At 45.1% G+C, this 27,558-nt stretch overlaps 1 protein-coding gene across 2 annotated transcripts; it reads left to right on the top strand.

Annotated features, from left to right (window-relative positions):
• On the top strand, positions 1–27,228 carry LOC143292931 (transient receptor potential cation channel subfamily V member 6-like). 2 transcript variants are annotated; one of them, XM_076603629.1, is made up of 15 exons: positions 1–234; positions 9,103–9,261; positions 10,507–10,613; positions 10,979–11,119; positions 13,403–13,647; positions 14,523–14,601; positions 15,058–15,231; positions 16,740–16,813; positions 18,181–18,363; positions 19,684–19,857; positions 20,218–20,373; positions 23,240–23,326; positions 24,799–24,982; positions 26,374–26,573; positions 27,021–27,228. In XM_076603629.1, exons 2-15 carry the CDS (start codon positions 9,159–9,161, stop codon positions 27,151–27,153), a joined length of 2,040 nt encoding a protein of 679 aa, XP_076459744.1. In that variant the 5' UTR covers positions 1–234; positions 9,103–9,158; the 3' UTR covers positions 27,154–27,228. The 2 variants fall into 2 exon arrangements, with proteins under 2 accessions (XP_076459744.1, XP_076459745.1); XM_076603630.1 differs by lacking the exons at positions 1–234; positions 10,507–10,613 and having other exon boundaries at positions 9,123–9,261.
• Positions 27,229–27,558: the final 330 nt, after the last annotated feature.

Here is a 27,558-nt window from a genome sequence, read left to right on the forward strand (position 1 = left end):
GGTATGTCTGCTGGTGTCACTGCGTAGTGCATCTGTCATGCAGAGTTTCTAGTTCTGTGTGAACTGTGTCATGGACTGGATGACTTGTCATGCTGACAGACTGCTAGCCGGAGCATTGCAGGCAGAAGTGACAGTGATTATATGTTATTCAGGAAACTATTTTTATTTTCTTGTTGTTTTCTCATGTAAAAACTTGGAGAACGCACTGAGGAGAAGGAAGCTCTACGCCAAACGGTACTCCCCTCTATTTAAGTGTCCTCTCTGTCTATTATTATCATCATCATTATTATTGTCATTATCATCATATTTTTTCTCGTATTGTTATTGATCTTGTTGTTTTGATATCATCTTCATCATCATCATTGGGCAATGTGTGTGTGTGTGTGTGTGTGTGTGTGTGTGTGTGTGTGTGTGTGTGTGTGTGTGTGTGTGAGGGAGAGAGAGAGAGAGAGAGAACAAGAACAAGAACAAGAACAAAAACTTTAATCTCCAGGCCTCCGGCCCCTAGAAAGAGGTCAAAAGTACACAATATGGTGATCACGCAGCGACAACAAAATGTAAAATGCATACTAACTTAAACCTGTAGAACAAAAGTGCTTCTTGTGCATATGAAATTAATTCTGAATTTCTTCATTGCTGTCAAAGAATTCCTGTCGTATCTTCAGGGCATTAAATATATGAACGCAGTGTTTACGAGAGCTCGCGCATGCGCTGTCCTCCTCCAATACGGCCGATTTCTTTCGCTGTAACCTTAGAATGGCATTGAACACTATTGAATACCATTGACTCATCTACATTATCCAGTGATTATCTTTATGATCGAAGGCTGCGTTAAACGTAGAAAGAAAAAAGTAAAGGAAGAAAATGAAGCTTGTTTTTTTCTGAAACAGTCTTATCTTGTATATAACAAATTTGAACGAAACTTATCATGGACCTGTGCTGAAGAAATTCAAACTAATATGAATACGGACTATAGCAATTTTAAACTGAAATGGATATTTATTTACATCAAACAAATTTAAAGGAAGATGATTATAGACTTTATTCCACGCATATGGACTTGTATTTAACAAATTTAAAAGAAAATGAACATGCACTCGTATTTTAACACATTCAAAGGAAAATGAATATAGACTTGTATCTAACAAACTGATCAAAAATGAATACGGATTTTTAACAAGTTTAAACGAAAACGGATATGGACTTTAATTTTGACAATCTTAAACAAAGATAAATATGGACTTGTATTTAACAAGTTTAAGCGAAAATGATAAATAAACCTGTATTTAACAAATCTAAACTAGAATGAATATTCGGTATACTCATGTTTTACAGTTTGAAAATAAAATGAATATGGACTTGGATTGACTAAATTTATACTAAAATGAATATGGAGGTGTATTTCACAAAGTTAAGCGAAAATGAATATGTACCTGCATTTAACAATCTTAACGGAAAACGAATACTGACCTGTGTTTCTATTAGTTTTAAACGAAAGTGAGTATGGACTTGTATTTCAAAGAAATTGAAAAGGAAGTGATTATGGACTTGTATTCTAACAAACTGTTGTGTGTGTTTTTTAATTATATATATGTTCAAGTTCCCCGTTTTCTTCCCGCCCCGTCTCGATCTGTCTTTGTGTCGGTCTGTCGTCTGGCTACACTTGATCTGCATTTCCCAGTCTCCATGACAGTGTGAAGACACTGAATCGACAAGCGCAAAGAACGGCCAGGGCTGCCGCAGCTCCACTTGATCCATCTGCCCTGCAGACATTGTTGTGTCACATTTCTGGCCTGGTGATGATGATGATGATGATGATGATGAGGTGATGATGGTGATGATTGTTATTACTACTATTGTTATGATGATGATGATGATGATGATGATGATGATTATATTATTATTATTATCATTATTATTATTATAACATCATCATCATCATCATCGAAATCATCATCATCATCATTAACATAAAGGATATTCCTAGAAACAGCGCATGACTACATAGCACCAAGCACTTTATAATGACACGAAGATAAAAAAAAACAAAAAACGTACATATAAAAACTAACTTCTAAAAACTACATCTAACTCAGCACAAAAAAAAGTTTTTACATGTGAAATAACAATAGCTGAACACTCACATCTTCATATCCAAAGTTCGCTCACACTGAGATGCCCCTGGTTGTCCTTAAACAGTAGAGTAGACATGTACAGCTGACTGTTTTCCTGAATGTCTTAGTTTGAACCTTATAGCCTCGTGAAATTGTTAATAAGTTATAGTTTTTATTGATAATGGTTTCGTTTGATAAGTTAAGTTATAGTTTTAATTGAAAGGGCTGTGTGAAGCGATGACAGGTGTGACATGGTTGGGGACAATATCCCGACTAATGGTGTCAGGACTGTGTGAAGTGATGACTGGTGTGGGAGGAAGAACGACAACACCGCTCTCTGTAGCAGAAATGGTTTGGTTTGATTCTTAAAGTCGACGGTCACTCCCTAGTAAAAAAAAAAAAAAAATCACCTCATAAACAGACACTCGTAACAGCCGATACAAGGCCGAGGCGAGCGTTCGGACTTACTCATTTCCTGTATATAGTCCAAGGCCTTCGCGATGGCGTGCGATGCAGCGCGACTTTCACTGCTGGTTGAACCCACAGCCAACGCCGTGAGCGGTCGGAGTTGCTGTCCATGAACACAGAAGAAAAAGAAGAGGAAGAAGAGGAAAATGATGATGATGATAACGAAGAAGAAGAAGATGGTGAGGGTGACGATAAGGGTGGATGGTGAGGATGGGTGGTGATGGTGATTGTAAGAGTGGATAGTGGTGGTGACGATAAGGGTGGGTGGTGATGGTGATTGTAGGAGTGGATAGTGGGGGTGACATTAAGGGTGGGTGGTGATGGAGATTATGGTGATGGTGATTATGGTGATCGTGATTATGGTGATGGTGATTGTAAGAGTGGATAGTGGTGGTGACGATAAGGGTGGGTGGTGATGGTGATTGTAGGAGTGGATAGTGGGGGTGACGATAAGGGTGGGTGGTGATGGTGATTATGGTGATGGTGATTGTAGGAGTGGATAGTGGGGGTGACGATAAGGGTGGGTGGTGATGGTGATTGTAGGAGTGGATAGTGGGGGTGACGATAAGGGTGGGTGGTGATGGTGATTGTAGGAGTGGATAGTGAGGGTGACGATAAAGGTGGATGGTGATGGTGATTGTAGGAGTGGATAGTGGGGGTGACGATAAAGGTGGGTGGTGATGGTGATTGTAGGAGTGGATAGTGGGGGTGACGATAAAGGTGGTTGGTGATGGTGATTGTAGGAGTGGATAGTGGGGGTGACGATAAAGGTGGATGGTGATGGTGATTGTAGGAGTGGATAGTGGTGGTGACGATAAGGGTGGGTGGTGATGGTGATTGTAGGAGTGGATAGTGAGGGTGACGATAAGGGTGGGTGGTGAGGGATGTAGATCTGGTTTCCCCCTGAACATTCCTGTAAAATTGTGAACGAAAACGGGGAGTTGATGGAACTGCGCTGGAGCAGCGGGATATGAATTACGCACGAGAGTGCTGGCACTTATGTGCAGGCATTGACACACACATACCCGTCCCACCCCTCCACATCCTCACTCCAACTCACAAACACAGAGCTCGAATTCATCTACACCAGATCGAAATCGGTGATCTGTCTATGGATGTGATGTGCTGATAATCAGCTTTTGGGCGTAGGTAGGATGTGTGTGTGGTACATCAGTGTGATGGTGTAGGTAATCAGGCTTACTCACTGTTTCTGTATCTGTCTCTCTGTCTGTCTCTCTTTTTCTCTTTCTCCGCCTCACAGACACACACACACACACACACACACACACACACACAAGCGGACACACACATACACACGCGTGCCCTCACACAAACCGGCACTCAGTCACAAGCGCACGCACACATGCACACGCACACACATACACACACGCGCGCGCACGCATACAGACACGACACAGACACAGACACACACATACACACACACACAGACACACAGACACAGACACACAGACACACAAACACAGACACACACACACACACACACACACACACACACACACACACACACACACACACACACGGCGTATGTGAGTCAAAACCTGTTGTGTGTGCACCCATCTCTCTCTCTCTTTCTCTCTCTCGCTCTCTCTCTCTCTCTCTCTCTCTCTCGCTCTCTCTGAGTCTGTCTGTCTGTCTGTGCCTCAATTACAGTCCACTTATCCTTTATTGTGCACGTGCGCCCTGGCACCCTTCACACACTCTTGGAATGAAAAGAAACACAGACCCTCGACTAGTCCTACACGAAAGTATATACATGTATACACCACCACCACCTCAGAAAAAGCCACTAATCGTTTGCTTAGCGACTGCAGACGCAGTTGTGCTCACTGTGTTCACGTCTCCAGTAATTGACCGTGGAGTCTTGTCTTGTTGGCATCACCCTGGAGCATGGCTGAGTCGCGAGTCTGCGAGAGATAAAAGCACAGATGTGTGTTTGCTGTATGGTGTTTTAGTGGGGGAAAAAATGACTATACGTGAAGGGCCCTGTTTCTGAGGCTTTGTTCTTCACCTGTGGAAACTTGTGACTTAGTGTCTTTCCGTCTGATCAGCATCTTGGGTTTATGTGAAGGTCAGGCATTTGTCTATGTGTGTTTGCGTGTGTGTTTGTTTTTTTCTTTCCTTCTTTTTTATATTCTTTAAGTTTTTGTGGGGTTTTTTCTTCACAAACAAGCGTGGTGTAGTGTATATTGGTCAGTTCTCACGCTTCAACACCTTCTTGTTAATGAAAATTGAAACTGAAACCTTCCTGTGAAAAGGTGTGGAGAAGACGCTGGTGTGAGTTCGGCTTTCGACGAAGGACATTCAAGCTCTGTGTGTGTGTGGGTGTGTGTGTGTGTGTGTGTGTGTGTGTGTGTGCGTGCGTGCGTGTGTGCGGGCGTGCGTGTGTGTGTGTGTGTGTGTGTGTGTGTGTGCGTGCCACGGTGTGTGTGTGTGTATGTGTGCGGTATGGTGTGTGTGTATGTGTGTGTGTGTGCCCGCGCGCGCGCCACGGTGTGTGTGTATGTGTGTGCGGCACGGGGTGTGTGTATGTGTGTGTGTGCGTGTGTCGGTGCGTTTGGGCGTGCATGCGTGTGTGTCTGTGTGTGCATGTGTGTGCGTATGCGTATGTGTGCGTGTGTACGCGCGTATTTTTGTATCTGTACGCTCTCGATCCCTTCAGCGCAGTGCGAGAGAGGAGCAGAAATCTGGTGCCAGATGACTTGACATGCTGACAGGCCAGATACCTTTCTGTGGCTGACGCCACGACGTGGTAAAGAGGTGTTAACGTCGTCCGTGGAGAAAATGTGTATTGCACACACACACACACACACACACACCTCGGCACTGTGACACGTAAGTGAGAGACAGTGACAGTCTTTTCTCCCAAATCAGATCAATTGTGTGTGTTTGCAAATGACCAATGGTCAATGCGACCGCGTCGCATTCGTCAGAGAGCCAAATTGTCCACCTGTCTGTGCAAGGTGTGTGTGTGGACGAAGGATGCCGAGTCAGCGGCAACCTCAGTGCTGTGTACTGATTACCGGAAAACACCACAGGCACGTCCGTTGTCACTGGCAGCGAAACCTTGAGCGTCATTGGAGATGATAGAAAGAGAAAGAAAGAGAGAGAGAGGGGGGGGGGGGGAGGGAGAGAGAGAGAGGAAAGAAGACAGACAGAGAGAGCGTGGGGTATAGACTAACAGAGAGAGAGAGAGTCAGAAAGAGAAAGAGAGAGAGGGTGAAAGGGAGAGAGATGGGAGAAAGAGAGACAGAGACAGAGACAGACAGACAGACAGACAATCAGACAGACAGACAGACAGAGAGACAGAGATGGAGATAGAACTAGTATGCTGTTTTCTTCTCTTGATTTTTTTATTTTTATTTTTTAGTGAGCATTCAATTTAACTATGAATGCTGTTTATAAATAAATTGAATGCTGTTCTTAGAGTTGATTATTAGTATTCTTTCACAGGTGAGATGTGTATGTGTGTGTGTGTGTGTGTGTGTGTGTGTGTGTGTGTGTGTGTGTGTGTGTGTGTGTGCGCGCGCGCGCGCGCGTTGTGCGTATATTGTTTCATTGCTGTTAGAGGGTCAATAGTAGTTATTGTTCATAATATGGTGTTGATGATAATGATGATGACTTACCGTCATCATACTGATCATATTCACTACCACCACCAGTATCACAACACAGGCCGCTATCACAATGAGCATCACTATCATCTCCGTTGCTGTCGGTTTGATGGCGCTTAGGGTGAAGGGTGAGGGGGACAATGATGGATGATGAGGGTGACGGTGAGGGTGGGTGGTGAGGGTCACGGTAATGGTGAATTGTGAGGGTGGCTGATGAGGGTTACGATAAGAGTGGGTGGTAAAAGAGGATGGTTAGGGTGACGGTAAGGGTAGGTGGTGAGGATAGATTGTGAGGTTGATGTTGAGGGTGACGACAACGGTGGAAGAGAGAGAGAGTGTGTGTGTGTGTGTGTGTGCGTGCGCGCACGTACGTGCGTGTGTGTCTATGTGCGTGTGCGTTCGTGCGCGTGTGTGTGAATCGTGTCATGGTTGTAAGAGGGTCAATAGTAGTTTATATTCATTATATGGTAATAGATATGATGATGATGATTATTGTTATTGTGACGGATCGCCATCATAATGTAAACACAGTCATCGTCATCACCACTATCGTCATCAATATTGTCATGAAGACCACTACACGGTGATCGCCACCATCATCATCATCTTTGCTGTTGGTGTGAAGGCACGAAGGGTGGATGGTGAGGGTGACGACAAGGATGGATGACGAGGGTGGATGGTGAGGATGGAGATAAGGGTGGATGACGAGGGTGGGTGGTGAGGGTGGAGATAAGGGTGGATGACGAGGGTGGGTGGTGAGGGTGGAGATAAGGGTGGATGACGAGGGTGGGTGGTGAGGGTGGAGATAAGGGTGGATGACGAGGGTGGGTGGTGAGGGTGACAAGGGTGGATGACGAGGGTGGATGGTGAGGGTGGAGATAAGGGTGGATGACGAGGGTGGATGGTGAGGGTGAAGATAAGGGTAGATGACGAGGGTGGATGGTGAGGGTGAAGATAAGGGTGGATGACGAGGGTGGATGGTGAGGATGGAGATAAGGGTGGATGACGAGGGTGGATGGTGAGGGTGGAGATAAGGGTGGGTGGTGAGGGTGGATGGTGAAGGTGGAGATAAGGGTGGGTGGTGAGGGTGGATGGTGAGTGTGACGACGAGGGTGGATGGTGAGGGTGGAGATAAGGGTGGATGACGAGGGTGGGTGGTGAGGGTGACGACAAGGGTGGATGAAGAGGGTGGATGGTGAGGGTGGAGATAAGGGTGGATGACGAGGGTGGATGGTGAGGGTGGAGATAAGGGTGGATGACGAGGGTGGATGGTAAGGGTGGAGATAAGGGTGGATGACAAGGGTGGATGACGAGGGTGGATGGTAAGGGTGGAGATAAGGGTGGATGACGAGGGTGGATGGTAAGGGTGGAGATAAGGGTGGATGACGAGGGTGGGTGGTGGGGTGACGACAAGGGTGGATGACGACGGTGGGTGGTGAGGGTGGAGATAAGGGTGGATGACGAGGGTGGGTGGTGAGGGTGGAGATAAGGGTGGGTGGTGAGGGTGGAAATAAGGGTGGATGACGAGGGTGGATGGTAAGGGTGGAGATAAGGGTGGATGACAAGGGTGGGTGGTGAGGGTGACGACAAGGGTGGATGACGACGGTGGGTGGTGAGGGTGGAGATAAGGGTGGATGACGAGGGTGGGTGGTGAGGGTGGAGATAAGGATGGATGACGAGGGTGGATGGTAAGGGTGGAGATAAGGGTGGATGACAAGGGTGGATGACGAGGGTGGATGGTAAGGGTGGAGATAAGGGTGGATGACAAGGGTGGATGACGAGGGTGGATGGTAAGGGTGGAGATAAGGGTGGATGACGAGGGTGGATGGTAAGGGTGGAGATAAGGGTGGATGACAAGGGTGGATGACGAGGGTGGATGGTAAGGGTGGAGATAAGGGTGGATGACAAGGGTGGATGACGAGGGTGGAGATAAGGGTGACAACAAGGGTGGATGACGAGGGTGGAGATAAGGGTGGATGACGAGGGTGGAGATAAGGGTGGATGACGAGGGTGGAGATAAGGGTGGATGACGAGGGTGGATGGTGAGGGTGGAGATAAGGGTGGATGACAAGGGTGGGTGGTGAGGGTGACGACAAGGGTGGATGACGACGGTGGGTGGTGAGGGTGGAGATAAGGGTGGATGACGAGGGTGGGTGGTGAGGGTGGAGATAAGGATGGATGACGAGGGTGGATGGTAAGGGTGGAGATAAGGGTGGATGACAAGGGTGGATGACGAGGGTGGATGGTAAGGGTGGAGATAAGGGTGGATGACAAGGGTGGATGACGAGGGTGGATGGTAAGGTGGAGATAAGGGTGGATGACAAGGGTGGATGGTAAGGGTGGAGATAAGGGTGGATGACAAGGGTGGATGACGAGGGTGGATGGTAAGGGTGGAGATAAGGGTGGATGACAAGGGTGGATGACGAGGGTGGAGATAAGGGTGACAACAAGGATGGATGACGAGGGTGGATGACGAGGGTGGAGATAAGGGTGGATGACGAGGGTGGAGATAAGGGTGGATGACGAGGGTGGATGGTGAGGGTGGAGATAAGGGTGGATGACAAGGGTGGATGACGAGGGTGGAGATAAGGGTGGATGACGAGGGTGGAGATAAGGGTGGATGACGAGGGTGGAGATAAGGGTGGATGACGAGGGTGGATGGTGAGGGTGGAGATAAGGGTGGATGACGAGGGTGGATGGTGAGGGTGACAACAAGGATGGATGACGAGGGTGGAGATAAGGGTGGATGACGAGGGTGGATGGTGAGGGTGACAACAAGGGTGGATGACGAGGGTGGATGGTGAGGGTGGAGATAAGGGTGTACCATGAAGACCACCATCACCATGATCATCACCATCATCGTCATCATCTTTACTGTTGGTGTGAAGGCGCGGGGGACGTCCTCGGGACAGAGGAAGCAGTGAAATTTGTCCAGGGGGGCAGAATGGAGATGGAGGAGGTACAGCCTGAACTGTGGCCTCTCAAACCTGTCCGGTCCAGCACCAGTCAGTCCAGTGCTGACCACAACAGCCAGTCCAGTCACCTGGGTAAGGAATGGTTTTCATTCGCTTAACGGGAGATTGGCTTTGACACTTAGTCATTAGCTTTAAGAGGGATTAGCTTTTCGTGGTGATTGCGACGTTTAATACCTTTAGTACTTCAGGGTAATACGAGTTTTCACTTCCATGATCACAAAACATAGACTAACAACCAGCCAGCCTTCCTCAACACTACCACACTCACCTTCAAGGGGCCCTCAGGACGCCAGTTCACCATGAGGAGCAGCTTCACCTGCCAAACCAGTGATTTGGTATATGTGGTCCACTGCAGCCTGTGCGGTCGTATCTACGTAGGCGAGACATACCGTGCACTGGAAGAACGCAGCAAAGAGCACAGGGACAGCATCCTCCAGAAAAAGCAAACCCTGTAGCGATACACTTCAACACTGATCCCCACAGCATAACCCACTTCTCCATGTCAGTGGTCTGGCGCAACAGCACTGGTGACTCCTTCGAGAGAAAGAACACGGAGAAACAGATTATCCACCATCTCGATACTCCAGCACCATATGGCCTCAACATCAAGGACGAAACCAAATCACAGCTTCCCTCGTCCCCACCCTGCCCATTTTCCCCTTCCCTCCCCTCCCCCTCTTTTTCCTCTTCCCCCGCCTCCCTTTCCTCTCACTATCTAGATTCTCTCTCACTTCCTTCACCCATCCACCTTTCCAACCAGCAGTGAATTTTATTCAACAGCCAGAAAACTGCACTTGTGACTGCTGCTATCTTCAGTTGCTTTGAAGACTCTACGAGTCGAAGTACTCAACTTCTCCTCTCCCAAGTGGATTCATAATTTTTTCTTCTTGTTTTTTGTATCCTAACAACCAGCCAGCCAAACAGACAGGAAGACCAAGACACGAAGGCACGTCACAACATTCGCCTCACCACCACCCTAACCCCTACTCTCCCCCCCAACCCCTCCCCCCCTCCCCCTGCAGACGGCTGACTTCACAGCTTAGTCTTTTATGAAGGACTACGACTCTCAAACTTGGAGGCAGATTTGCACTGGCTCTTAGTGCAGCAGCCTCAGGGGCTAGTTGGCCTTTGGGAACCATCCCAGCGCCGACTGTCCTAAAACCCTCTTGGACGAGAGAGTGGGGATGTAACTTGGGCAAGACACTCTCCACTATAATCAAATTCTAGCCCAGATATTCGGGACAGCAGTTACCTCCTCTGCTGTTCTGATGGTCATGGTCGGACACGACTATCTATCATTCATACACATGTGTGCAGGGCCTCCGGGTCAGCTGGAGGCGAGGCCTCTGAGCACCTCCATGACCTTTCTGTCCCTAGGGGACGTGCTGGGGGAGGACGTGACTGAGGACAGCTTCCAGGCGGAGGTCAGCAACCCCCCCCCCCTTCCTCCCTGCCACACTTCCAGACCCCACACTTCCCACCGTTGGCTTTTCTTTTCTCTTGTCTTTGTTTATTTATTTATTCTTTTATTTGTTTGTTTGTTTATTTCTTCATTTATTTCTTCATTTCGCATTTTATTATTATTATTATTAGTAGTTGTTGTAGTAGTAGTGGTAGCAGTAGTAGCAGCAGCAGCAGCAGCAATAGTAGTAGTGATTAAACAGATGATTATTTATTTCTTTTTATTGTTGTTATTGTTATTATTATTGTTGTTATTATTACATTATTATCATTATCATTATCATTACCATTATCAAAAATATATATATATATTTTGTCATATATGCAGGTGGCCCTGAAGTCGACAGCCTACATGATGGGGCAGCAGGAGGCCGAGATGGAGGTGTTGATTGACAGGCTGGTGGACCGCCAGGGCTCCAAGGAGAAGGCGCTGTTCTACGTCGTCTCTCACTTCGACTCAGAGGTCAAGGTCAGTGCCTGACTGCTCAACTTCCGGGGTCCATCACCCGCTCCACACGTGCGGTATTGACTGTGTTTGTGCGTGCTCACGTGCGTGCGCAAGTGTGTGTGTGTGTGTGTGTGTGTGTGTGTGTGTGTGTATTTGATTGTGTGTGGGGGGAGGGATGGTTGGGATGTGTTTGTTTATCGGTGTGTATATGTGTATTTGAGTATGTGCTTGCTTGCTTATATGACTGTGTGTGTGTATGTGTGTGTGTGTGTGTGTGTGTGTGTGTGTGTGTGTGCTCGCGCGCGCGCGCGCGCGTGCGTTTGTCGGTGTGCATATGTGGATTTGAGTATGTATTTGCTTGTTTGTTTGTATGAATTTGTGTGTGTGTGTGTGTGTGTGTGTGTGTGTGTGTGTGTGTGTGTGTGTGCGGATGGGCGTTTAATGGGTAAACTACGATGGGGGTCCATATCCCTTTGTTTCACCATACAGAGCTGGCTGGGCGTTTACTAATTGCATGATGTCTCTGGGCGTCAACAGGAAATTGTCTAAATGTGTAACGGATGTTTACCCACTACCGTCTCCTCTCTCTCTCTCTCTCTCTCTCTCTCTCTCTCTCTCTCTCTCTCAGATTGGAAGACTGGGCGATGCCTAAAATCTTTATCCTTGAGTAATAAAGTTTTTGAATCTCTCTCTCTCTCTCTCTCTCAATGGCACATGGACATCTCATGAAGGCGTTTTCTTCTCTATCTGAAGATCAAATTCCGCTCTGCTTTGTAAATACAATCACAAATAACAAACTGTATATAAATATAAGAATAATAATAATAATAGGCCCCCTTCGGTCATGGCTGACCATGGATAGAGTATATCCGACCTAATGTCTAATTGGGCTGTCTGCTTGGACCAAGCAGCGTCGCCTGTGACTGTAGAGACCGATGCGAGAGAGACAGTCTCTGTCGCAGCGGCCACATGTGTAAGCTGTCACATGTGCAGTAATAATAATAATGATAATAATAATGATGATGATACTACTACTACTGCTACTACTACTACTACTACTACTACTAATAATAATAATAATAATAATAATAAATAACAAACTGAATTAGCATCAGTTCTTGTTGGTTTTCTTTTTCTTTTTCTCGTCGTGTCAAAAGTGATGAGTTGCCGTTTACAAGGTATTTTACGCTACGCAAAAATTTAAACCCGAAATGGGAGGTGGGTGTTTTACTCGATACTGGCGTTTACAAGTAATTGTCGCCATGCTTTGTTGGCCTGTTTTGTTCTTTTCGTTCCAGTTCCCGTTGTTGTTTTTTTGTTGTTTTTTTGTTTTGGTTTTGGTTTTTTTGTTGTTGTTGTTTTGTTGTTGTTGTTGTTGTTTTGGTTTTTTTGTTTTGTTTTCGGAATTAACAGTTATCTTGTCTTCAAATCACCCGTAAAAAAAACCCCAAAAAATGCCGGAAGCTTGCTGTGGTTTGGATAAGAGAAGGCCGGAGGGGGTGGGGGGGTGGGAGGATGGGGTTGGGGGGTAGCGTGCCTCAGAGACCCCTAGAGCTATTCCTGCGGGAACTTTTGCTCCTGGTAGGGCCACCCAAGCCGGACAGGTCGAACGGTAGAGACTGGACAAGGCTCGATCCACTGGTCCTCCAGGTTCGGGAAATGGCACAGGGCTAGCAACCCGGTCCCGTTATATATATATATATATATATATATATATATAGATATAGATAGATAGATAGATACAGATATCCTACAGACACAACGACAGAAAAAAATGCTGCCCTGCATGCTTAAAGGGGTAATGGGCAGTATGTACTGTATTGTAATGTCTTGTAATGTCTTGTCTTGTATTGAACTGTATTGTATTACTCTTTTCTTGTCACAACAGATTTCTCTGTGTGAAATTCGGGCTGTTCACTCCAAGGAGAGCGCGTCGCTACACTGAGAGCGCCACCTTTTTTTAATTTATTTTTTTAAAATATTTTCCTGCCTGCAGTTTTTCCCCCCATCGAAGTGTATTTTTCTACATAATTTTTCCAGCGACAACCCTGTTGTTCCCGTGCGTACTTTTACGTGCGTCAAGTGCATGCTGCACACGGGACCTCGGTTTATCGTCTGATCCGAATGACTAGCGTTCAGACTGACCACCGCTCAACGGTCTAGTGGAGAGGGAGAAAATACTGGCGACTGTGCCTGGATTCGAACCAGCGCGCTCAGATTTTCTCGCTTCCGAGGCGGACGTGTTACCTATAGGCCATCACTCCTCTGTAGTACGTACGTAAGTAAGTGGGTTGATCTTGTCAGGTGCAGGAGATGGTCAACACGTTGTTGCACCGCGGTGCCAACCCGTCCTTCAATGACCCAGAGTGGCAGACCCCGCTTCACCACGCCTCCAGGCGGGACTTCAAATGGGTGGTCAGTAAGCTGCTGGAGAACGACGCCTTTCCCCACTCCAGGGACAGGCAGGGGAACATGCCGCTCCACGTCGCCATCCAAAACAGCCACGACGACATCGCCCCCATGCTGCTGAGGTCTATGCCCAACGACATGTAAAAACGGAGCACTTTTTTTGACGTAGCTTCTACTCTTTCTCCTTCCATTCAGATTTAGTCCGCCTAGGTTTTGGCCAGGAAACTTTATAATGCAGCTGTCACAGGCTTGATCAGTTCGGTGGGAGTATGCAAAAGTCAAGCATCTGTTCCTCTTTATTAATTTTTTATTGTTGTTCTTGTTGTTGAAAAGAGCAGATGCCGTGCAGCGTATATGGATCGGTCTGCACGCTTTGACACCTCCTTGAAACAGAAACAGAAACTTCATTCCTCGCCTGTCCAACCCAAGACGTCCTTCTTATCAGTGTCGGTGTGGAAGGTGGTGTGGAACCACTGAAATACAACCTACAAGTTCAAACATTTTCATTCTGAGTAAGGAAACTTTCTTCTGTAGAATTAGTTCCAGGATCGATCTGTAAACACTACAGCACATCCGCTAAAAGGAAGAAAAGAAAAAGCAGATGCCTGACTTCGCATAGACCAACCCGTGACAGGACTATTCACAGTTCTCCAGAATGACGTGTGTGCATGCGAAAAAACCCTCAAAAGAAAAGAAGCACAACGCTTCTTTGATATATTTACATCTCTCTCTCTCTCTCTCTCTATATATATATATATATATATATATATCTTTTTGTGTGTGTGTGTGTGTGTGTGTGTGTGTGTGTGTGTGTGTGTGTGAACAATCATGCACGTGCATGTTTTTGTTTTTGTTTTACTTGAATACATCCAAGCGTGTGTGTGCGTCCTTTCTTGCGTACATCTATGTGTGCTTTTATGTGTACATGAATATGTGTGTGTGTGTGTGTGTGTGTGTGTGTGTGTGTGTGTGTGTGTGTGTGTGTGTGTGTGTGTGTGTGTGTGTGTGTGTGCAGTGTCCGTTCCCTGTTTCTCAGCCGCGATAACAAACCGGCTGAACTCAGCCTCCATCAGCTGATCAGACAAGACATGCAGGTCGGTGAAGCTCTGTGTGTGTGTGTGTGTGTGTGTGTGTGTGTGTGTGTGTGTGTGTGTGTGTGTGTTGTGTTTGTGTATGTGTGTGTGAACGCGCGCGTTTGTGTTTCTTTTTGTGTGCTGTATGTTTTTGAGCGTAAAAACTAGCTTCGGTGATTCGAAATTCCTGGCGATCCAGTTATCAATGATAATAATAGTAATAGTAATGATAATAATGATATTCTTCTTGTTGTTATGATTATCATTATCATTATTATTTTCATTATTATCATCATTATCAACAATAATTAGATTTTTTTTTAAATCAGGTCTGTTATTATAGCACGGTCTCTGAAGGTAAAATATATACCACTTCAAATAAAATGTAGATATAACAAATAAGCAAACAACATGACATACACAGAGATATAAATCGATAAAATCAAAATACAGTCAATTCCTCCACGTTTGTGGCAGAAAACGGCGCTAGCGGTGCTGGACTGTATGATGGACAGGGTTGGTCAGAGCGGTCACGTGATGGTCCACTATCACGTGCTGGAGGCAGACGAAAGCGGAAGAACCCCCAGCCACGAGGAGTTCAGCGCTGATTCCAGATCCTGCCTGCATCTCATTTCAAAAGGGGGATACAAGGTGGGCCATCATTGGTCTAAAAATAGATTGATTGCTCATTGGCAAAGAAAGCTGAAGCCAAATGGACGCCGTACTGACACTCGTATCCGGCTGTCAGTCCTTTGAGAAGTTGTCTGCTAACTGGTGGTAGTTTTTGAAATGGAACCATGTATCTTCGATGAAATCGTGTCATGCTTGCTCCCACGACATGCCGAATGTTGTGTCTTGGTTGATATCTGCCAATGGTATATTTACCAGAGTTATAGCAAGACAACAGTGCAGACACGTAGCTGTAGAGGCATACATAGGATGGTCAGTTTAACTAACGCCACGAGAAAGTAAAAGCTAGCCGTGAAGCAGTCATCGTAGCCAGCTGAGCGCTCGGCTACATGTATGAAGTTACCGCTTCGCGCTGTACTGACACGAGTGGCAAAATGGCTGATTGAACACTTCCGCTGGCTTCACTTAGCAAAGAAGCTCAAAGACGGCATGCGCTATCCACCTATTTTTAGAACGGTGGTGAACCATCTGCTGTCGTTGCAGTCTCTCGTTCCTGTTTGGGCATAGTAGTAGTAGTAGTCATAGTTGTCGTCATCGTACTCATGATTATGGTCGTCGTCGTCGTCGTCGTAGTAGTAGTAGTAGTAGTAAGCTGCGCCAGAGACATCACCAAGAGCATAACTCCATAGTCTCCCGAGACTGAAGAATGTCAACAGTAGCTGTAGTGCTGGTCGTTTTACACTGTATTGTTGTGTATATCTTATATCCCACATTTGCTTCTGGTAATCTGTCTCTCTTGTTTTGCTAGATAGTTGAGAGTAGAATGTTCAAAGTTTTAAGTCTTTATGGCGCAAGGCGATGCGTTAGTATTACACAGAGAAGGAAATGATGATGATGATGATGATGATGACGACGACGATGATTTTGATACCATGACATTGCACTTAAAATATTATCCCTTTTCAACATTTCTGTCTGCTAGAAGAAGTCTGCCTGAAAGTCATTTTCATTTGCAAAGTATTTCAAGGTTTTCTTGTAATCTCCGTAAATTTGTCTTGCAATATGGTGAATGAAAGGTTTGATAAACAAACCTACTTATGCCATTGGTGATTGTTCTAAACCTCTCTCTCTCTGACTCTGTGTCTGTGTCTGTCTCTGTCTCCGACTATCCCCCACTCTCTCTCTTTTATATTATTATATTTATATACATTTTTGTCGTTGCATTATGATTATGTACCTTTAAATGTTTACTGTACATTTGAGTGTATTTGAATGTCATGTGTGTACTTCTATAACCTTTCGAGTATTTTGATTTCATTTCACTTTGCCCTGAGGGCTGGATGTAAAAAAGCATGCGCATGTTTATTCCACTTCCCTCATTAAAAAAAGTTCGTTCGTTCGTTCGTTCGTTCTCTCTCTCTCTCTCTCTCCCTCTCTCTCTTACTCTCTCTCTCTCTGTTTCATCCCCACCACCACCCACCAAAAAACGAAACAAAACAAAAAAGCCTGACCATCACATTCCCTTTCAGAACATTGTGTATCACGATGTGGTCAGACTGCTGATCAGAAAGAAGTGGAAGGACTTTGCACGATCTAGGTTCCAGTGAGTATACCTACCCACCCAGCAAGCGCGCTGTCTCTGTCCGTCTGCTTTCTGCCTTTCTGACTGCTGGCCTGTCTCTGGCTCGATCTGTGTCTCTATTGTTTCTGCCTTTATGTCTGTCTCTCTCACAGGACAACAGGTCTGTGCTCTGTCTGTCTGTCTGTCTGTCTCTGTCTATCTATCTATCTATTTCCCAGGTAGCCTCTTCCAATTTCCCCTTTCGCCTCTTCTTTCTTTCTCCGTCTGTGCCATCCAGTTCTTTGTTGATCATGTTCCCTGTCCTGGCTGTCAGTCTCTGTGTGTCTGTCAAGAAATAAAAACTGTTGCCTCGGCATTCATTACAAACCTTACTACTTAACACACACGCGCGCGCGCGCACACACACACACACACACGCACGCACACACACGTCCACCAACTCCATCCCACCCCACCCTCTCTCTCTCTCAGCCTATTTCTCTCTCTCTCTGACTCACACATTCACACACCTACAAACCCACTCATCCTTACGCTCTCACTCTGACACTTACTCATTTTTTTATGTAGTATATCAATGCATTATTATTATTATTATCATTAATATCATCATCATCATCATCATCATCATCATCATCATCATATCTTCCAGCCGACCGCAAAGGGACCATTTTGGGGATGATGGTAATAACGGTGGTGACGTTGATGGTGATGACGACGACAAGGAGTGTAACGCTCTTTTTTCTTTCTTTTTTTTTCTTTTTTTTTTCGTAAAATTTCTGTAAATGTGCAAGATAGTCTCAGCATCCTTGGAAGGCTCTTTCCCGCTTTTTGCCCCCCCCCCCCCCCCTTTTTTTTTTTCTCTTCTTTTCTTTTTTTTCGGGGGGTGGGGAGTTCTTTTTGTTCCTTCCATCATCATTTTTCTCCTTTGTGTTGTCTTTTCTTTCTCTTTCTTTTTTTTTTTTTTTTTCTTCTCTCATCTCTTTATTCTGTCTTTTTTTCTTTTTCTGCCTGTAATCTGTCTTCTTACCATTGTCATGCTCAAACATTTTCAAGGCCATGCAACAAAAAAATCACATACCTGGTAATTTAATGCACGATGTCAGAAACAGGCGAGGTAGACACGATCTCATTCCCTCTCTCTCTGTCTCTCTGGAGGCATTAGTTTTATGGAAGTTCTTTAAATGTATACATTTGAATTTACCACTTGAGTTTTTTGTGGATTTGTATAGGTGCTCGGGTATCTTGATAGACATAGATCACATCTTACGTGATTTGAGTTCGGTGGTAACGCTCATTATATTGCCTGTGCCTGCTGATTTTGTTCTTCTTTTTCTTCTCCTTTTCATATTTTTTGTTATTTTTTTATCTCTTTTTTTTTTATTCTCCAGGATCAACTCGTTCCTTTTTCTGCTGACTCAAATGGCGCTTTGCTTCTGTGCGGTGACGTCATCTATGATCTCTGACCCCACGGTGTACCCGGGTCCGCTACACGTTGTACGTGCAGTGATGGAGGTGTGGTGTGTCATCGCTGTGTTCGTCACCTTCCTCTTGGAGCTCAACCAGATCAGAAAGTGAGTAGAGAGAGAGTGTGTTGTTGTTTTTTCCCCTCCCAACATCTGTTCATTTTTCTTTGTCATTTTTCATTTCTTTCTTCCTTATTGCTATTTCTTTTTTTTTGTTTCATTTTCTTATTTTCTTTTTTGACTCACTTGTGTAAACAAAGTGAGTCTATGTTTTAACCCGGTGTTCGGTTGTCTGTGTGTGTGTCTGTGTGTGTATGTGTCTGTGTGTGTGTGTGTCCGTGGTAAACTTTAACATTGACATTTCCTCTGCAAATACTTTGTCAGTTGACACCAAATTAGCCATAAAAATAGGAAAAATTCAGTTCTTTCCAGTCATCTTGTTTAAAACAATATTGCACCTCTGGGATGGGCACAAAAAATAATAAATGAAGCCTAATTATATGCAAAATGCATTTACTGTTATATTTATTTTTTTTGTATTCTCTAAACTTGGCATTTTGATCTGATATTCTGACCCAACAACAAGAGCAGTCATTATCATCATTTTTTGTTCAAACAGGAAATTCTTTTGCTAAGCATGGAAGTTTTATTTATTTTGCAAACGTTTTGGTGCAGATAGTAAAAAAGGGAAATTAATCTGTAATTAATGCTAGGGGACTTAATTTGCTTTAAACTGATCTTTCTCATCTTAAACATTACATTTTGAAATTATGCTCAATACATAGAAAGCTTGGATTTTTTTTCTTTAGGTTGTTAATGTTTACTGTTTCTTGTTGGTTTGTTTGTTTTTTGTTTTGTTTTGTTTGGTTTTTGTTGTTGTTGTTGTTTGTTTTGTTTGTTTTTTTTGGGGGGGGGGGGTTCCTCAAGGCCTGACTAAGCGCGTTGGGTTACGCTGCTGGTCAGGCATCTGCTTGGCAGATATGGTGTAGCGTATATGGATTTGTCCGAACGCAGTGACGCCTCCTTGAGCTACTGAAACTGAAACTGTTTGTTTCATTTCTTTTCTTTGCATGTTATGTTGTGACAATGCTGCAAATCTTTACTCATCTTCATGTTTATAATTCATTTGATCATTTTGGAAAATATCAAGAGTTGGCATCGAAAAAATGCTTCCCCCCACCCCCATCCCCCCTCCCCTTGTCAAAAGACCTTTTGTAGGCAATGACAATAAAATAAAATTCAAGTTCAAGCTCTCTCTCTCTCTCTCTCTTTCTCCTCCCCACTCACCCCTCCTCCTCTCTCTCCCTCTCCATCCCTCCCTTTCTCTCTCTCTCGTCTAAATGGTTTATTGACGTTCTTTAACCTTGTTTGTCCATGTTTTTTATCCGAGTTGTTGACGTTTTCAGTAAGGTTCATTGACGATTTCAGACATCGTCTGGACTATTTCACTGACCAGTTCAACTGGATTGACCTGTCGTCCTCTTCCCTGTTGCTGAGCGTGGTGGTCCTCCGATGGGCACATGGGACCCAGCAGTGGCCAGTCTTCAGCGTCGGCTTTCTGCTGTGGACTCTCCGCATCTTTAAGTACGCCGCTGTCTTCAGGTCAGATCCTGAGTGATCTTGATGAGGGGAGGTGGCAGAATGGTAAAGATGCTCATCTGCCAATAACAGAGTTCTTTAGGGTCTGGGTGCGAATCCCGCTCTCGCCCTTTCTCCCAAGTTTGACTGGAAAATCAAACAGAGCGTCAGTCATTCTGATGAGACGATAAACCGAGATTCCACGTGCAGCACACACTTGGCGCACTGACGCCGTGTGTGTGTGTGTGTGTGTGTGTGTGTGTGTGTGTGTGTGTGTGTGTGTGTGCAAGCGCGTGCGCACGCGCTTGTGTACATGCGTGCGCGTGTCCGTGTATGTATGTGTATAATGCTCTTCAAAGGATGGGTCTGTTGTTGTGTGTGCAGGCAAACGGGAGCATACTCTCAGATACTGTGGCGGATTGTGGCCCATGACTTCCCGCAGTTCCTGGTGGTGTTCGCGGTCATCCTGCTCGCCTTCAGCGGATCCTTCCTGCTGGCGCTGCGGGGGGAAGACTCCCTGCATGTGCATCAGGAAACTAGGTCAGTGGGGAAACTAGGTCAGTCCCATTTGCCCCCTCACCCCACCCCACTCTCCACTACTGTCAAAGGCTGCTTCTTTTGGAGCCAGTTTTGCTTCATTTCTTGTGATGGGAATGAACATTGAACGAAATCTTTTATTTTCTTTGTGGTAAAACGTACAAGTGGAAAGGTTCTTTAAAAGTCTTCATGTCGGTTTAATGTGCTTCTTTGTGTGTGGGCGGGGTGGAGGTAGTAATAATGATAATTCATAATTTTTCTATGGCACGATATCCAGTACTAATGCTGCTCAAAGAAATATTCCTTAAAAACGCACATTTTTTAGACACACACATACATGAGCGCGCGCGCGCGCACACACACACACACACACACACACACACACACACACACACACACACACACACACACGCACACACACACGCACACACACACATGCACGCGCGAGGTGAAGATGAATGAGGAGCGTGTGTGTGTGTGTGTGTGAGAGAGAGAGAGAGAGAGAGAGAGAGAGAGAGAGAGAGAAAGCCTATTTTGCTGGAAATCGGGGTGAGGGGTGGGCGTGCATGGCAATGTAAACTACTGGGTGTGTGGAGGAGTTGTTCGGAGTGTGTTGCTTTAGCAAAGGTGTTCAGTCACCACTCTATCCAACTACTCGTGACGCCATTTCTTTCTGAATCAACTGAGTTGAGGAAGAACCGGATCCCATCGTGAAGGAACCTCTTCACGGTGATCCGTTATCCCTTTTAGCATGTGTCACAAAGCAGGTTCCTTCTTCTGTTATCATCCCAGGTTTTTGTTCTGCCGCTGATGGACTTGTTTGATGTTCAAGCAGATGCAGACGACTTCAGCACAGCAAGGTGTACTGGTAGTCATGTCGTTCTTTAGTTGTTCCCTTGTTGTTATTAGGGGAAACAAATTCTTGTGGTTTGTTTCGTGATGAATATTCATTTCGGGTCAGTGTTCGGAAGGTGGGTTATTTTGTATTTGTGTTTGTATTTGTATTTCTTTTTATCACAACAAATTTCTCTGTGTGAAATTCGGGCTGCTCTCCCCAGGGAGAGCGCGTCGCTACACTATAGCGCCACCCATTTTTTTTTGTGTGTGTATTTTTTCCTGCGTGCAGTTTTTTTGTTGTTGTTTTGTGTGTGTGTGTTTTGTTTGTTTGTTTTTGTTTTTGTTTTTCCTATCGAAGTAGATTTTTCTACAGAATTTTGCCAGGAACAACCCTTTTGTTGCCGTGGGTTCTTTTACGTGCGCTAAGTGCAAGCTGCACACGGGACCTCAGTTTATCGTCTCATCCGAATGACTAGCGTCCAGACCACCACTCAAGGTCTAGTGGAGGAGGAGAAAATATCGGCGGCTGAGCCGTGAGTCGAACCAGCGCACTCAGATTCTCTCGCTTCCTAGGCGGACGCGTTATCTCTAGGCCATCACTCCACTAGTCGGTTGTTTTGCGCTTGTTCAGTGGGTCAGTAAGTGGGTCGGGTGTGCGGGCGCTTGATGGTTTGATTGGTTGACTTAATGTCTGTCTCTAACTTTATTTCAATTAACCTTACTCCGCTAAGGTGTGAATGGGTACCTGACTTCGGTTGCGAAGGGCTAAGTGGACGGGCGCAATAGCCGAATGGTTAAAGCGTTGGACTTTCAATCTGAGGGTCCCGGGTTCGAATCACGGTGACGGCGCCTGGTGGGTAAAGGGTGGAGATTTTTACGATCTCCCAGGTCAACATATGTGCAGACCTGCTAGTGCCTGAACCCCTTCGTGTGTATACGCAAGCAGAAGATCAAATACGCACGTTAAAGATCCTGTAATCCATGTCAGTGTTCGGTGGGTTATGGAAACAAGAACATACCCAGCATGCGCACCTCCGAAAGCGGAGTATGGCTGCCTACATGGCGGGTTAAAAAAACGGCCATACACGTAAAAGCCCACTCGCGTTTATACGAGTGAACGTGGGAGTTGCAACCCACGAACGCAGAAGAAGAAGAAGAAGAAAGGCTAAAGTTGCGGAAGGAGAGGATGTGGCCCCATCTTCCAATGCCGAGCCCCTACTTTCTCTTCTTTTAAGACTGCTCTTAAAGCTCACCTCTTTTCTTCTTCATAATAGTCCTCTCCACGATCCCTACTACTCCCACTGCAGCCTGTACCTAGTCGGTGAGGGAACCTGAGATGTAAATATTTGTACATAACTCCTTTTTTTTCCATTTTTCCTTTCTTTTGAGTTTTGTTTAGGTCTTGAAATGTGTGTTTGTATGTGTGTGTGCTTATGCTTACATGAATAGCCATAGGACATGCATGTGTGTGTGTGTGTGTGTGTGTGTGTGTGTACTGGTGTGTGTGTGGGTGGCAGCATGCAGTAATATTTGTACATATTGTATGCTTCTTTTTGAATTAGTTGTGTTTGGAGCCATATGGCCCACAGCGTGTGTGTGTGCGTGTGTGTCTGTGCTTTTTTTTTGTGCGCTTAGAGTTGATTTCATCAAGATTTTGCGCCTTATAAATACCATAATCAGTATTTATAATCAATTATTATTATTATGGTGAATACAAATTAATTGCCCCTGCGGTCACAAAAGGCAAGGAGAGTTTTAAAACTGGGACCTTTTTCCGCTAACTCCTATAGACCCCCGCTGTCTGGTTGATAAGGTTTTCTGTGTGAAGATCTCCATTTCAGTACCTGTTACTAGTCTCCGCCCCTTCTGTCTCCGTCTTGAGTCCTCGTGTAACCTTTTATCAACCAATGTCTCTTTGTGTTACCTTTTATTAACCTGTGTCTCTTTATGTAACCTTTTATCACCCAGTCCATCCCTCAGTCAGTTCACGCTGTGACACTTGTCAGTCTGTCTCTCCCGTCTGTCTCCACAGCACGTTCTGGTACATTCTGTTTACCGGGGTGCGGATCCTGATAGAGGGGGAACCAGTGGTGGAGTACACCGGTCCAGAAGGGTACAAGTAAGTACACACGTTCTCAGATTTCATCTTGATGAAGTATTCTTCTGGTCAGTAGAGTGTCACGAGGTACGAAACGTATCTTACCACAGACATTAATTACACAATGTACACACAAAAAACTTTTTAATTTTTGCGAGCTATTATGCAGTAGAAGTAGTAGTAGTAGTAGCAGTAGTAACAATAATAATAATAATTATACTACTACTGCTACTGCTACTACTACTACTACAACTTGTTATCATTATTAGAATTAGTATTATTGTTATTATCACTATACAGCAACAAAAACACAACACACACACAAAATAGATTTATAAACAAAAATAGAACAAGAGGTGGGGGAGCGGTGTTTTTTGTCAAAACATATTGAGCAATGAAAGTTTGCTTACATCAATAATACTTTCCCCTGTATTTTTTTCTTGGTTACCTTTTCTTTTTTGTGATCTCTCTGCATGTTTAGTGGAATGAACCGTGTGTTCAGACACGCTGTATTTCTGTAATAGTCACCAGAGATACCTTCTGGTGAATAAACCTTGGTTTGTAACAGTCACCAGAGACATCTTCTGGTGATTAAATCTTGTAACAGTCACCAGAAACGCGTTAGCGTCACTAAATCTTGGTTTATAGAGACACCTTCAGGTCAACAAATCTTGACATAGTCACCACAGACAACTACATGTATTACACTGTGTCTTTGATGATCGTTTGGTTGACCGGAATTACACTTGTTGTGTAACAATCGCCTGGGTCTTGTATGTATATGCACTCTGTAATAATCACCGGAGAAACAGTTAGCACGTGCACTCTGGTGGCATAATGAAAAATGGTAACGTGAAATAGTATCGTTTATAGCTGCTGTTGTATCAATAGCAGATACCCTGTTATCTATGCTACCACATTCTTGTATTTGGAAGATTAATTTTTTACCCCCTTTATTATCAAGATGAAAATTGTGGTGCTAGGAGTTAAGCAGGACTGATGCCACCCTCATTTACCCCGAAACATTTTTCAGTTCAATTCAGTTCACTTCATTTCTGCTTCAAACAAATAAAACAGAAAATATTTCTTCAGGCTCATACATATGCCTGTCACAGACAGGTAAGTGAAATAAAATGTGAAATGAAATGAAAAATGAATTGTCTAATGGTGTCCTGGCTGAAATCATGCACTCACGTCAGAGTTCTGGGTCGCCTAGGTGACGTCAGACATGTCAAAGTACTGGTACGCCTAGCTGACGTCAGACATGGACGCCAAAGTTCTGGTACACCTAGCTGACGCCAGACACAGACGTCAAAGTTCTGGTACGCCAAACTGACATCAGAAACGAACGTCAAAGTACTGGTACGCCTAGCTGACGTCAGACAAGGACGCCAAATTTTCTGTCCGCGGTCAGCTGTTTTTAACTAAAAGCCACGGCACGGCAAGGTGGGACGGTCCAGTTAACTCTTTGTTTCCTGTGGGACTCCTTGCAGGACTCTGAGCTGCATGCTGATGGTAGCGTTCCTGTTCACGTGCATCGTGGTGCTGCTCAACATCCTGATTGCTCAGCTCAGCGACACCTACCAGAACGTGCAGAGGGATGCTCAGCGAGGCCTTGAGCTCAACCGGGCGTGGATCGTGGCCAGGGTGGAGCTCAACAGTCTGTGCATTGGGAAGGTGTGTGTGGTGATGGTGTGGATCGGGTTGGTGTGTGTAATGCGTGTGTTGTATAGGTGTGTGTGTGTGTGTGTAATGAGTATGTGTGTGTGTGGTGAGCGTGTGTGTGTGTGTGTGTGTGTGTGTGTGCGTACGCGAGTGTGTGTGTGTGTGTTCGTGCATTGTTGGGAAATGGTATGAAATATTTGAGCGGGGTACATGTTTAGTGGGAAGGTTGATGTTTTCGTGTGTTCAGTATACGTGTGTGTAGTTGTAGGAGTAGGGATAGTACTACTAGCAGTGAGAGAGAGTTAATCGCTGACCGAAAAATATACCACCCTTTATTGATTTAAAGCCATGAACTGTACACACCTCTGAAAAATACAGGTTAAAAAATAATAAAGGTTGAAAAACATCGTTCTGGTTTGCATTCCTGTCACGAAGACAATCGCGACTACGTAGTATTTCACCAACTTGTCAAGAATGACACAAATGAAAAGAACGAGTTTTTCACACCACAGCACTTCAAACAAATAATCAGTCATATGTAAAGCGCCACTAGCTAGAGGAACAAAAGCTTTAAGAATCGTCCTGACTACTTAGAATTTCTTCTTTCTTTCAATACGTTTCTCAGCATTACATAAGCTCACTCAACGTACTCACCGATAACATTAATTTTTGCATATCAAGCACTGGCACTTTACTGTTAGCTCCATAAAGAGCATGTGGGAGTAGTTGCACAAAAGTATGCAAGTGCCACATGTTTTATAGTGCTGCCTAATGGTTGTCGCCTTGTGTGAGATTTACGCAGTGTGTTTGCGGGGGAGGGCGGGGGGAGGGCAGGCGGAGGGGGTCGATTTTAAGTCAACCGACTGATGTTGCGGTGTGCATGAGTATCGTTATCAGTCAGTGGTGTTGCGGTGTGCATGAATATCGTTATCAGTCAGTGGTGTTGCGGTGTGCATGAGTATCGTTATCAGTCAGTGGTGTTGCGGTGTGCATGAGTATCGTTATCAGTCAGTGGTGTTGTGGTGTGCATGAGTATCGTTATCAGTCAGTGGTGTTGCGGTGTGCATGATTATAGTTAGTCAGTGGTGTTGCGGTGTGCATGAGTATCGTTATCAGTCAGTGGTGTTGCGGTGTGCATGAGTATCGTTATCAGTCAGTGGTGTTGCGGTGTGCATGAGTATCGTTATCAGTCAGTGGTGTTGCGGTGTGCATGAGTATCGTTATCAGTCAGTGGTGGTGTGGTGTGCATGAGTATCGTTATCAGTCAGTGGTGGTGTGGTGTGCATGAGTATCGTTATCAGTCAGTGGTGGTGTGGTGTGCATGAGTATCGTTATCGTTATCAGTCAGTGGTGGTGCGGTGTGCATGAGTATCGTTATCAGTCAGTGGTGTTGTGGTGTGCAGGAATACCGGCAGAAGCACTACATGGAGGTGGAGGAGATGCGCAACCCCGTGGAGATGCTGGAGAAGTGGGAGACGCCGCCGCTGAACGAGATGAACAAGCACGTGCGGGATATCTGCAACAGCCTGGAGTCGCACAAACTGAACCTGCTGACCATCAAGAACCGGCTCTCCCGCCAGGAGCACACCCTCAGCCAGATGCAGTGAGCGTGTGTGGATTTGTACGTGAGCGAGTGCGCACGTGTGTGTGTGTGTGTGGCTTGGAGTTGTAGTGTTTTTGTGTGTCCCTTGCAGGGGTGGTTATTTTCTTTGGAACGTCGCAGGTTATTATGAAAATAGGAATCATTTCCCTTTCTTCTAAACAAAAAATAATATTTATCCATGTACTTCATTTTTGTTAAGTACATGACATAAATAAATTCACTGGTCGTGTGATCAGTGTGAAGTATACAAAAATACTAAACAAATAGCAACACCAACTCACTCACCATAAAAACTATAATCATTATAAAAATTTTAAAAAAACAAAAACTGGAAATAAAGTCATAGGTTGTGGTTGTTTGGGTTTTTTTTCAACAAATATACATAGATGTGTGTGTGTGTGTGTGTGTGTGTGTGTGTGCAAATAATTCTACTTTTGTCTTGGACAGAGATCAAATGGACAAGATGTTGGACATGATGGCGCAGCTGATCAAAGCAACCCCTGAGTCATTGGGTCTGGCGTCGTCGGCCGAGGCAAATCCACACACTATGGCGGACAGTAAAACCGTCAAGTTTGAGTGAAAAACCTGCGTGACCAACGTAATGGATTGGTGTGAGAGTGCATGCGTCCGTGTTTTGACCGGCTTTTTGCAAAAATCTAGGTCACGAATGTGCGCTCCATCCTCTCATCTGCACACGCAAGTGCGTGAGAGAGACAGTTTGAGACAGAGAGCCGACCAGTTGATGGCTCCACCTACTTCTATTTGCAGAGAACTGCTGTTATGAAGACCCAGTCCCTGAACAACATATCTCAAAGATGCAAGCCCATTCGTCGTAAAACTCAACTCTCCCGACTGCTGTATCCAGGCTCCCAGAGCTGACAGCAGTGAACACAAACTGTGATGAACAAAGTAACAAAATGCATGATGGGGTGTCATTTTTTGAGTGAATAAGAATGCTTCGGCCAATGTTAATTTAAACTCATGT

Source organism: Babylonia areolata, chromosome 18 (assembly GCF_041734735.1).
Source record: "Babylonia areolata isolate BAREFJ2019XMU chromosome 18, ASM4173473v1, whole genome shotgun sequence".
NCBI lineage: Eukaryota > Metazoa > Mollusca > Gastropoda > Neogastropoda > Buccinidae > Babylonia > Babylonia areolata.

What these genes read in the sequence shown, in the direction of transcription:
- LOC143292931 (XM_076603629.1), top strand. Translation starts at nt 9,159, where the DNA reads ATGGAGATGGAGGAGGTACAGCCTGAACTGTGGCCTCTCAAACCTGTC. An exon ending in GAGCTCAACCAGATCAGAAA is followed by an intron (nt 18,364 to 19,683) that starts GTGAGTAGAGAG and finishes TGACGATTTCAG; the next exon opens with ACATCGTCTGGACTATTTCA. An exon ending in CACACCCTCAGCCAGATGCA is followed by an intron (nt 26,574 to 27,020) that starts GTGAGCGTGTGT and finishes TGTCTTGGACAG; the next exon opens with AGATCAAATGGACAAGATGT.